This window comes from Geospiza fortis, unplaced genomic scaffold, assembly GCF_000277835.1.
Source record: "Geospiza fortis unplaced genomic scaffold, GeoFor_1.0 scaffold11, whole genome shotgun sequence".
Classification (NCBI taxonomy): domain Eukaryota; kingdom Metazoa; phylum Chordata; class Aves; order Passeriformes; family Thraupidae; genus Geospiza; species Geospiza fortis.
Genome location: NW_005054304.1, coordinates 13,940,548 through 13,953,063, shown reverse-complemented (window position 1 = coordinate 13,953,063; position 12,516 = coordinate 13,940,548). Strand labels below are relative to the sequence as shown.

Genomic DNA, 12,516 nt, shown 5'->3' with positions numbered 1-12,516 from the left:
AAATTGGCCATTCAGTAGGTTGGAGTTCACAGAACTCAGTTCAATCCTAAGCAGTGAAGCCATAAGATGCCTCCCGCTGTGTACAACTCTTGGAAAGGGGGAAACATAATGCTACCACCTTGACTTTACCACTCTAATCATGTTCAAGTCATAAAGCAGGATTAGAGGTCCACCTTTAAAATCAGTTACTTGCTGAATGTTCATGGACAAAAAAAAACCCAACAAAAACCCTACACCCAAAACTTTCACAGTATCTTAAATCATGTCTGTTTGCATGTCTCTTCCGTTACTTTCCTCTGAACATCCCACCACACAACCCTCCCACCATTTCATCCTTCTCACTTACATCACTGTAATTACAGCCCTGGTTGATCTCCTTTGTGCTGATCTTGAGATTCTTTCTTTGGTCTTGCCACCTACTCATTTCTGATTCTTCTCAGATAACAGAACGCTTGTCTCCTTCCCAGACCTCCCACCCTCCTTCTCCCTCTTCCTTACACCATCCATACGAGTAAGAAAGCTATTCCCAAACTTATTATCTCCATCCAGTAAAGACTACAACAGCTCTGCTGTGGGCCTGGTAAGATATTATGCTTGTGGGCAAAACATTCTTTGGATTAGGCTTGCAGAGGGCAAGAGCCTTAACCTTCAGAAGTTTACTTTGAAGTCTGGTTGATTCAGGTTCCCTAAATCATTCTGTGCATCTGCTTCCAGCAAGAGCACATCTGCACATCTCCAGTGCAGATCATTCACTCAGCATGAAACACTTAGAGAGGCTGCCTTCACATGCGTATATGGAGTCAACAGCACACTTCCCCTTCCCTGAAGAACATACTACTGTTCTCAGACTCTGTTACAAATTGCCTGAAGACAGACAGATATTGCCAACAGTTTCCACACTGTTACAAAGCCTAAGAGGACACAGGAAGGCAGCAGTGTAAAGGTCAAAGGGAGAGAAAAAACCTCCACACTCAGAACATTCAACCTGTAATACAGAAAATGCAGAGAATCTCCAACAAAAGTAGGTCAGCATAGGCAAGACTGTAAGGCATCCAAGAAACCAAATATTTCCTGTTTTTACGCTGTCACTTGAACCTTAGTTGTATTCCAATCCCAATCAAATACTCTGCATGAGTTCAGATAAAATTATGGGTATTTTGCCTACTGATACTGTGTTAAGATCAAAGTGAAAAATATTCACAACAGTCATGGACCTGGGCAACTAAGCTGAAATATCAATTATAAAACTCAAGGTTAAAGCACTTTATTTTGCAATAGGTATAATGCTCTAAGTAACAATATTTTACAGCTACATTTGTTGTATAGGCTACAGAACCCCAACACCACAATCCACATCTCAAAGCAGCATGACTCAGGCACATTGCAAAGGATAAGACCGCCTGCTTGCCTGAAAAACTTCTGCTTATTAGGAAGAAAAAAAGAGCACACATTTTGTCTTTTCACTTTACTTCAGCGTAAAAAAACCCAACAAACAAACCACCAAAGTCTTGTCTTAAGTTTAGACTAACCAGCATAATGGCATAACTTCAGAAGAGGCTTGAATCATGCTGACTGCTGACTGACACACTGCACACAGCAAAGTGAAGTTGGCTTTCTCAGGCTGGAAGTCCAAGCAGAGCAGAAGGCCAACAGGAGCCTGCTTTGCTGACTGCTCTTGAGTACCACAGGGAATCTGTGGCCAAACAAGGCAGAGGAAGAGGACAGAGCCCATTTCTCATACAGCACGTAGGTGATTTGGAAAAGTCGGGGTTTTGTTGGTTTTTTTGCATGATTCCTGGAATTCCTGGGGATCTTCCAAGTGCAATATGGGTTAGTAGCTTAGAAGCTACTATTACTTCAAATTAATGCCATTCCTACTAGAAAATACATCACGCTGAAAGAGAAGGACCAGCCTTCCAACACAGACACTGAGAAATTAGAATCTCACTGTGGTACTGTGTGCACTCACAAGCTGACTAGATGGTGTTATTGCACATGTGGAATCACTAGGCATTCCACCCTCAGTGCAGGTAATATGATATAAAGAAAGAAAACACATGCTGGAAATACAACAACCACAAAAAACCCCAACCTGCACCACACATGAAATACCACTGTTACAGCTGTGGGAAAAATTCTTGAAACAATTGAAATACAGTCCCATTTTCTTAGCAGGTGTTTTGTTAGTATACAGGTGAATAAATTGTTTTTAAAAGTGTACCCAGCCAGCCAGAATCTTGTTGATGTCAGGACATAAAATGTGCTTCAAATCCAGCGTCTACCCTGCTCTTATGAGCTGTGACAGTCTGGGAGGGCTTGCACCACTTAATAAACCCATCCCTGGTTCACAGGCAGACTTGCATTGAGTCAGTGAGGTGTGATCAATTTGAAAATATTATGGTTAAGCAGTGAAATGGTGAACACCTAATAGATAGCCGGTATAAAAACCATCAGTAATCAATGTAACATTAGCTTTGGGATATGGTAGTTCTGCAATTTTTGCTAAATCCATATTATTGCATAAAATTTATAAGAAGCCATATTTTACAATTCAGTTTTATCAGCAGGAAAGCTTTAGAGATGTTCTTACCATGCTTCAGATGTAGGCAGCTGTCATTCTGGGGCCTGTACCTGTAGAAGATTGTTTTCCTTTAACAAATTTCTGTTACAGAGTTTTTGCACATTCCAAGTAAGTTTGTTTGCTACAGTGTTACATGGAATTTTTTTGTGTGTATTTTTTGGTTTTGTTGTTTGGTTTTTTTTATGGTTCTTATACCAGCCATTTTTTGTTGGGGAAAACAGGGTGTTTCTTTATATATATTTTAAAGACAAAGAGGAGACCTCACTGATGCTTTTAGCCAACCTACTAGGCAGCTGTTAGTGTACAAAGAAATGTAAAATACAGTGAGATAAAATACAGTTACTACAAAAGGTCTGTGTAAAGCTTCCAGTGTCCAAAAATACCACACAGTATTTGAGCCATAGTTAAGTCTAAAGATGATACAGCACAGATTGAGGAGAAAAGCAAAGGTAAAACAGGACATGGTTTGCAGCAATGCGTAAGTTCAGCCAAAGATGTTGATGCCATCAGGACTGCTGCTCAGAAAGGTGTAAGGGAAAGCAGGCATGGGTTGTGTGCATGTTCACAAGCTTACATTCCAAGTGAAATATCTTAAAACGTCCATCAGAAGCAAGTGTTAGACAAAAGCTCGTAAAAATTAAATAGCGCAAGCCCTGGTTTCTAAAATATACCTGAGGTGAAGGGCAAGTAAGAGGTGGTCACGGCCTACCTGATGCTGATTCCTGCAACTTTTCTCTCTTCCTCTTCTTTTTCTTCCCCTGAAAAACAGGAAATTTTATCATGCCATTACATTCACAGAACTTCTTTTTTGTCACTTACCTCACAGCAAAAGTCATCTGGACACTGAAAATATTAGAGAAAAACCCAATTATTTTCAGGGTAGCTTTTCTATCCCAATTTTAACTAGTTCAATGGTAACAAAGTTTGCTCTGAGCATCTATGGAGAAATATGCACATCAGCAATACATATATTTCTATCCACATGGAATTACAATTTCTGGCAGTTTTTCAACTAACACTGGCAGCCGCAAGCACTGAAAAGACTTCTCACGCTCAATAATCTGATGACACGTATGTTGATATCCTAATTTATGGCTCTTACAAGAACTCTTCACACATTCCAATACTTACACTGTCATACATGGTAGGAGCAGACAGGGTGTTGAAAGTACCTAGGACGACCATCACTTGTCCCCAGGGTGCAAACCAGCCAACAAAAACTGTTCTGATAATGCTGGTACCTGAACAAAAGCCAAGGCTGGTGTGGCTGTGCCTGGAGAGCATGCTCTGCAATAACCAAACAGCAGAGACTGTACAGCAGAGCACCCTTAACATGGCTGAAGTGCAGAACACAAATAAATGCCTGGCAGCTGTCTTTTCTGAGAGACCACACTGGCCACAGCCTGCCAACCTACACACTCAGCCTTCTCCTGCACCCCCATTCTATGGAAATGGCCACAGCTCCTGCTTCACACAGTCTGTGAACTGAAACAAAAGGTCAGCTTAGACCCACAATTTTAAACCTCAATCATCTTGCATCACCCTAACCACCACTGATATTCCTCTATATGTCTTATCTTTATTGCCCTCTATAATCAGTGAAAACTTTTTGTGTGTGTTTTAAGAAAAAATCATATCCATTTATATTTTAAAGAAGCCTCCAGACAGGCTGCAACAGATGAACTCTGGCAAAGGCTGGTGCAGTTGCTGTGAGCAGGGCTGCAGCCTGCTGTCCATCCTCTGGCCCCCACTCGCATGGCTGGCAGCTGCATCTCCCAGCACAGAGCATGCCAAACACACACAGTGGCCTCTGAGGGGAAGGGCAGAGGTTCTGGGACACATCTTTCCACAAGCTGGCTCTGCAAAGTACTGGGATGGACAGCAGGTGATGTGAGAAACCACCTCAAACCCCTGCAGTGCTCACTGATTGATAGGACAGCAAGGGAGGACTCCAAATACAGGCTGTGGTGAAGCTCCAGCACATGAACTTAAGTAGCCTCCACTCCTCTCTGACTCTGGGCTTGCCTGACTCTCAAGCTCCTGTCCTTATTTATCCCAAGGCTGGCAACTGGGCTGGCCAATGCCTTGTGTGCAAGATTCCAAAGTCAGGACCAAGACTAGAAGTTGGAAAACACATTTCAAGGGCTCTGGGGAGCTCCCAGCAATATGCTTTATCACTTAGGCACCAAGGCAATGCTTTTTTGAGAGGAAAGTGCATTAGTGCAGATGTTAACATGGAAAAGTCATGGGAGGAAAATTTGTTTAATTCTCTATGTCAGGCTGACTTCAAGTGTTAAAACATAAACTGAAAGCTGATCTGAGATCTACCTATGAGATAACACAAGTGAACAAATAGAAGGCTGGGCTGAAAACTAGTTGTCAGCATTTCCAAGTAAGATAGTTTCTGACAACTGCAGCACACATCGACCCTCACATTGTGAAAACATTCTGCTTCTCATGTCTATCACACAATTTTGCATGACTGCTTTGGGTATCAGTAATAAAAAGATATGAAAAAGATAGTTTCAACAGTTGAATAACAATGTTTAACATTTTCTTCGATTTTCCTAAAATCAGGCAAAATTCCTAAAACCAGGCAAACAAAAATAGAAGAACTAAAGCCAAACAGTACACTTTTTTCACTTGTACTGTTTTGTGAAACAGAAGAACCATCCCTAAGTAACTTCCAACCCTGAAAACACTGTAGTAATACCTGTGATAAATAATTAAAATTTCACTTTTTGACTGCCTAAGTTAGGAAAACCAAAGAGAAAAAAAAAGATGCCATATATCTGAAAAGGTTTCAGTGATAAACTGTGCTCTCCTATGATCACTGTCTGACCACCACTGCCGAGTGTGTGCATTCCTGGAGAGGCAGAGGGGAGGGCTGCAGGAGGAAGCTAGCAGAGTTCTTCATTGTAACATACAGGACTGGAGTATGTCAGAGCTATACTTCCACACAGGATGTAGGCTGGAAGCACATCAAAGAGATAACTCATACGTGCCACCTCACACTCTCCACATGTCTGTTGAGGCATTTCAGAAAGCGCAGGTCTGCTGCTCGTGCTGTGTGGCACAGGCTGGGGCAGAGTACAGGGTCCTCAAAGCCAACATGGCCAAACAGCACAGGACCATCCTGAAGCCTGATGTCCAGTAAGCACGAGCTGACAAGACTCCAAAGTGGTGTGATTTTCCAGCAAGTCAATTTGAGACAAGCTAAACCCTCTTGTTTCCAGGGAGTCTTTCCCTAAGGCCCTGTTTGTTCACAGCTATACTTCAAGGTAGCTCTGTTGACATGGTCTGGCTACTGAAAATAAACCCTACCTGTGTAGTGTCAGGACAGTTTATTGGCTGTATAAAAAGGACAGAAAGAAGCTACTAGGGCTTTCAGTTGTGGCTGTGCTTACAAAACTGGGCATGCATGTCAGCAAGACCAGGGCATTTCCTTCAGAGATAATCACATAGTTTCTGTGTCAATGCATTTTCTGCTAGTTTCTAGTTTCTGTTAACACTGTGTTTAGGTACCTCAATCCTCAATGTCCAAAGACATCACTGAAGTAGAGAAAAATTGCTGTCCCCCTAATGCAGAAGGAAAATTGAGCCAGATATAGCATGTACATTTCCTGTCCCAGTAGATGGTGTCACATCTAATGGGGGGACAGAAAGGAGCTCAGATCTCAGGTTAGGATCAGTCTCTCAGGACTGCAGCTTCTGAGTTTGATATCATCACATTTGGCTACACTGACAGCTCACTGTAGGCACCAGAGTGCAACGATGCAGTGTGGCCTATTTGATATTTACTTATAAAACAAGAGTAACTGTAAGAAAACTTCTTAACATATACATACACATACATATATATATATGTGTGTGTATATGTATAACAGTAGGCTCTATCATGAAGGTTACTTATACAAGATTTCCACACATGGACCATTCTCAATTAATTTCAGCTGAAGTTTAGTCTGCCTTGAGACCCCTGGGCTTGCAGTTCTCCTGAAAATAAAACATCCCTTTTTTTCTCCGGTCTAAGAAAGATTACTGGATAATAATTTATCAGATAGAAAATGAGGGAAAATGCACAGCTGTACAGTACAACATGAGCTTCCAGACAGTACTGGCCATTGTCTTAGGAAAAAAACTTTCCATGCTATTTTTTCCCCTCAAAAACTGTGGATTTTGTAAGAAGCGTCTCAACAACAAAATACCAAGTTTTCTGGGTGCTTGAAGTGAAAACAAATATAAGGTTTATGTTGTATGTATGTTCACCATCTCTTCATCCAGAACTTTCCACAAGTTATAGAGGAAAATAAGAAACAATAATAATTTTAGAAGTTAGAAAAAGAAAGTGAATTTTAAAAAAGAACCTTCAAGTGGGTGACTTACATAGTTGTCTCTTGCAGACCAGCCTGGATAAAGCTGCATGTGTAGCTGCCTTTCTTTACGAGCTAGTTCATAATATTTTGCTTGTTCTTCACGGGAGAGAGCATGCCACTGCAAACAAAATAAACACACCTTTAGACTAGGAACTAGCTTATACCTAGGCAACAGATGACTTGAGCAAGTGTTTTAGTGACTTTGATTCAGTCCTTCCCCACTGCAAAAATGAAATTCATTAGCAATTACAAGCATCTGTGTTTATTAACGACTTTCAGGCATTTGTCAGCTCTGCAACTGCCAAGTGCCTTGAGCAAGACAAAATTATTTATGGAAACAGGGCTCACCAAATAACCTGCTCACAGAACCGTTCTCTCCCAACACTACTTAAAAAAACCAACAACAAACAAACAAAAGCAAACCCCAACAAGAAAACAACAACAAAACCCAGCCTTTAGCTCCTGACAGAATTGAGGGAGTTTGTGCTGCTTTTAAAGGGCAGCAATCTCCCCTTGACAGAAGGGTCTGCTGTCTTGGTTTCAAGCAGCCCCTAGATACAAGTTTTCAATGCCAACACAGAAGGCTTTCTGTGCACCAGCAAACCTGTTCCAAAATCAACTTCTAAGTATTGAAATTTAAGGTACCTGCTTTCTGATTAAAAAAGGAAATGACAACTACAAAAGTTTCAAAGATAACAAAATTACAGAACTACAGTCTTACAAATTATATGAGTTGACCTTTGTAGCCAAGCAGGAATAAATCTCCTGGTTTCATGTACTTAAAAATACCCCCCAAAAAAGCAAGTAAAAAACCCCACAACCTGCACATTTGGAAAGGTACCAGGCTACATTAGTATCTAATAATTTTGTTCTTGTTGAAACATCTATCATAGACCTGAACCAGAAGGAGTAAAGGCCTTTTATTTAGAATTAAGTTCCACTGCTGCAGCATTAGACGCATCTTCTTGTTTGACAACATCCATGGGGAAGTAAGGAGAGAAGAAGTTATTAAAAAAAAATCTAAAAACCAGATAAACAAAACAATCATTAAGACATTCATACAAGACTAACATACAGAACTAAGATTTCAGATCACATCACATTTGTATCATTTAATATGTTGTTTGGTTACACAGCAGAGGATGGCTCTTGTCTGCCTTGACTTGGCAATTTGGATGTGTTATTGAGAGCACAGGAGCTCAGCCTGTCTGCAACTCTCAAATTCCACAGGCACATTCAAAAACTGCAAGGTGGTGAACACAATGCTGTGGCATCAGAGAGCCCAGCAGCATGCAAAGTGTCACCTCATGAGAACAGAGGTGGTTCCTCCTCTGGCACAGCACAGGGTAAATAATGACCAGGATGACTGAACACAAAACACTTGACAATAATTAATGCCCCAGCAATTGCATTGGATAACTCATGCCTTGTTTGCACCACAGGAAAAGTGGAATTTGAGGTACTTTCATGTAGAACAGTAACTTGAAAAGAGGAGTCCAAGCTGCAATAAAAACACACAAGGCTGAGGCTGATTCCTTACCAAAACAGAGATAAATATGGCCCTGCCCTGGTTCAGGCCAAGAAAACAAGGCTGACACACTAAGCAGCTAAGATCAGTCATCTGGGACTGCCATCACCTGTAAGGGTAATTCACAGATAACAGAATACTGTGAGTTGGAAGGGACTCTCAAGGATCATCAAGTCCAACTCTTAAGCAAATGGCCCATACATGATCCTAGAGACTTGCATGAAAGCATGGAAAAGGCAAGCACCAAGATGTCCTTTAAGGGAAGGTAACAAGAACAACAGAAAGCAGAAGACTGCATGAAATGGGACAAGTACCAGTAGATTTCTGCTCTGTTTGGAGGGGAAAGTCTTCCAACTGTAATGTAAAAGGAGCACTTTAAGGTCATGTAGAGATTTCCCACTTAAAAGTACAGGGTTTTCAGAGAGTCACAGTGCCTCTCAATACTGCCTTGGTCAGTGATCAAAAGGAGGTATTCACTGGGAATTTGAATAATCCCTACTCAAACTCAGATTGATACAGAAGTCACCCCTTTCCTCATTTCTGGGAGTCAATTGCAAAATGGGCATTTACCTCCGCTGTCTTCCCTTGGAAGAACAACGCTGGCAGAGAGCACAAAGGCTGTACTGTGAGCTGGCCTGCATAGGGTTTTTTGTGAGCGTGGAAAGTACAAAACACACCTACCAAGCCACAGAAGTATACAGCGCTCAGCATGGCTCTGCTACGTGAACTGGGATCATCAGTACACGGCTGATGGCTTCAGAGATATTCAAAACTTGGCTGGGAAGGTTCCTGAGCAACCTCATGTAACTGGACCTGCTTTGTGCAGATGTTGGACTACATGACCAACCTGCATGGCTACAACTGGACCACGTTATATTCACTTTTGAGTTTCATCTCCAGTGGCATCCAGTGTTCATCTCTGAATGATCCCTTCCTGCCCTGATGGACACTATCCTAAGGGAAGACCCAGAATGTGATTAGAATGCTCCTTCTATGTGTGACTGAGAGTATTTCACTTCTGAGATACTGACACCATAACGTGAGTGGAACAAACACAAATTTGATGATGTTGCTAATGCTGAAAAAAGAAAATCAAGATACTGTTTTTATTTTTGTTGCATGTTTTATCTTCTATGGCTAATTTGATAGTTGCACATCAGTTATCACCTCAAGCAGAAAGCCAGCCTTCACATCCAGCCAAAGGGAAACACAAATTAGCAGCACATGTGAGCACTCACAAAGCCTGCTGTACATACCCTTCTGCCAAGGATCTGGTTGATAGCTGCACTTTCTTTCAGAGTACACTCTGCTACAACGTTTGCTCTCATTTCTTTCATGTACAACATGAAAGCATTCAGAGGTTTCTTAATATGAGGTCTTTTTGGCTCTTGTTCTTTTCTCTGTTCGTGCTGAGGCTTCCTAAAACGTGGTTGGGAAAGGGAAAGGAAAGGAAAAAAAGCATTAATTTGCCTTCAACCTAGAAAGATCCAATGGCAAATTACTAACTTGTGGTTACAGTAGCACTTAAGTAGTAGGAATGAGAATTTCAGTGGTCATGTCCCATCCACGTTCATATCTTTTAGTTTAATACTCAGGGAGGACACCAGGTTGACATTCTCTAGCAAGTAACATTTAATCTGTGAATCTGCTCCAAACTTGTCTCAATTCTCTTTTTGAAAGACTATCCATGGTACCCTAAAAGACTACTGCCACAGGTAGGAGAATAGCTTCTCATCTCCTTCTTTCCTAGGTCTTTTGCCTTGAGTACTAAGCAGTGAGACTGCTTTTTACTAGTGAATTTTGCAGGTAAGAACTTTTCCAGCAGAAGTTCATGAGTTCACACTCAAGCACCAGTCACAACTGGACAAGTCCATGATTATGGCTGAATGGAAATGACTGTTGCCAACAGCTTAAAAGTGCTGGACTGGAATGAAAAATGGCTTTTCATTACCCTATCAAACAGCGGCCCAAAGTCCCTGTTTTAGTTATAGGAGAAGAGTTAAAATTCGAAGAGGTCATGAAAGGCACTTTTTTTAAAGCATCCTTGACTCTTCTTCATATGGAGTTCTCAAACATTTATTCATCAAGGGCTAGAGCAGAAAGGCAGACTCACACATGCATTAGCTCACTGTCGTTGTGCAGATGTTCTTGTTTTACTTGAGGTGTTACAATAGCTGGGTGAGGGATTCCAGTTGTGTGAGGGCCTGGAGGACCAGGAATCATGTGATGTGAAAACCTAAAAGAGAAAACAAGGCAAGGTCTGTAACCCCACTGAAGATAGCATCAAACATGTATGACAGCAGCAGGACACTCCAAGAATGCAAATGCTATGGAGCTTGCAATGAAGACAACTCTTAAAAAGCACACCAAAGATATTTGGCTAAGATTTGTGCATTGTAGCCCAATTATTCAAGAAAAACAAACAAACAAACGAGTCAACATTTTGGTTGTAGAGAAGTTGTTTTATTACCTTTCAGACAAACGCTTTTAGCAATGCACACAAGAAATATTTATTATTTGTACTGTTGCACTGTGTAGCAATAAAAATACACATTTCTTAACCAAAAAAAATGTATTTCCACACCAAGATATAAACATCCTTGAAATATCCACCACCAGCCAATGCAAAGGAGGAAACTGCCATGCAGAAACAAATAAAATGAAAGAAGAGTCTTTTCAAGAACTCCCTGATGGCTCTCTTTACTTTTCAAGGAACTTAAGGTAAAAGATTTTAACATCATTTCATCTGAACCCACTATTCTTACCTTGAATGCTTAAAATAAACTTTGAAAATCCTGCATCCTGGATGAAGGATGGGAGCAGGGAGAGATTTTTTTTGTCCTAATTAAAGCTTCCTTTCATTTGTACAAGAAGGAAAATGAAAAATAAAACCAAAATACCACTAACTGAATAATCCCACCCTACTAACCCAGGTAGTTCTCAAGGACAGCTGAGACAGATTTTGAAGATGCTGAGCATTGCAAGCTCAGGCGCAGCAGAAAACCTGCATGCTGTATTTTAAATGGTGGAAAGTACTGTTAACATGAAAAGCTTATGCTCCAAAGTTTTGCTGAAGTAGTGATGGCTAAGGAATGCCATCCAGCCTTTCACCATTCCCTAGTCTCCTTGCTGCCCTTTTCCTTCATGTGATCAAAATAAAGGAAACACAAAGCCCTGTAACCAAATCAAGTGATTTTATCACGGAGAAAGAATGTGTTTTCTTCCCAATCACCCTGACAGGCACATGCTTATCATTCCCCTGTAAAGAAGTGAAGGGACAGTGATAATCCAAAGGAGCCCACACACGAAGAGGTAAGAGGACCTACCACTTATCAAGTGGCCTGCCTTAAATCCCTGTGCAGGAGGATGTCTCTCTACAGATGACAGAAAAAAACCCCAAGAATTGTATTTTGCAACCTCTTGTACACCAAGCACAGGATGCAGAAGCTGTCTTTAGAATGCAAAAGCAGAGCATAGGAGGTCTGGAGTGTGTCATGGCCAAGTCTCAATTAGCATTGCTTGCTTGCACTTAGACATAAAGACACAGTGCCTGAGTCACACACCAGTACAATTACTGTGCTGGCATCTCCTGCCATTAGTGGCTTTGGGCTGTGAAATACCTACTTGTGAGCAAGATTCCACACAGAGCATTACCTACGTGATTCAAGACTAATTACCAACAACTTTGAAATTGGGACTAGAGAATGCAGACTAGAGTGACAATCCACCTGGTGCATACTGACATGAGCAAAACCCAAGGATGCTATGCATAACACCATGTGTTGCATCTAGAAATGAACTAATGACTCATTTCAGATGAAACAGCTCAATTAATTGTTGACAATTCACTGAGTGCTCCTCATTGCAACACTTCAGAGACTGACAAGAAAATGCTGAATGAGACCAGTGTGGGATCCAGGCAAACTGCATATACACACAGAAGTTAAATAAAAATGTATGCATAAGGGTTTAGCTGACTGAAAAGCAAGCAAAGGCAGACCAAGATGCAAGCAGAAGAGCAACTTGCCCTC

General features: G+C 41.2%; 1 protein-coding gene across 1 annotated transcript in view; it reads right to left on the bottom strand.

Moving 5' to 3' along the window:
- LEF1 (lymphoid enhancer binding factor 1) overlaps positions 1-12,516 on the bottom strand; it is a 77,512-nt gene that overhangs the window by 10,743 nt on the left and 54,253 nt on the right. Inside the window, exons 7-10 of the mRNA XM_031066492.1 lie at positions 10,599-10,721; positions 9,742-9,904; positions 6,968-7,075; positions 3,291-3,339 (exon numbers count right to left, since the gene is read on the bottom strand). Of these exons, the coding sequence (XP_030922352.1) occupies positions 3,291-3,339; positions 6,968-7,075; positions 9,742-9,904; positions 10,599-10,721 (443 nt within the window). The remainder of the gene's footprint in view (positions 1-3,290; positions 3,340-6,967; positions 7,076-9,741; positions 9,905-10,598; positions 10,722-12,516) is intronic.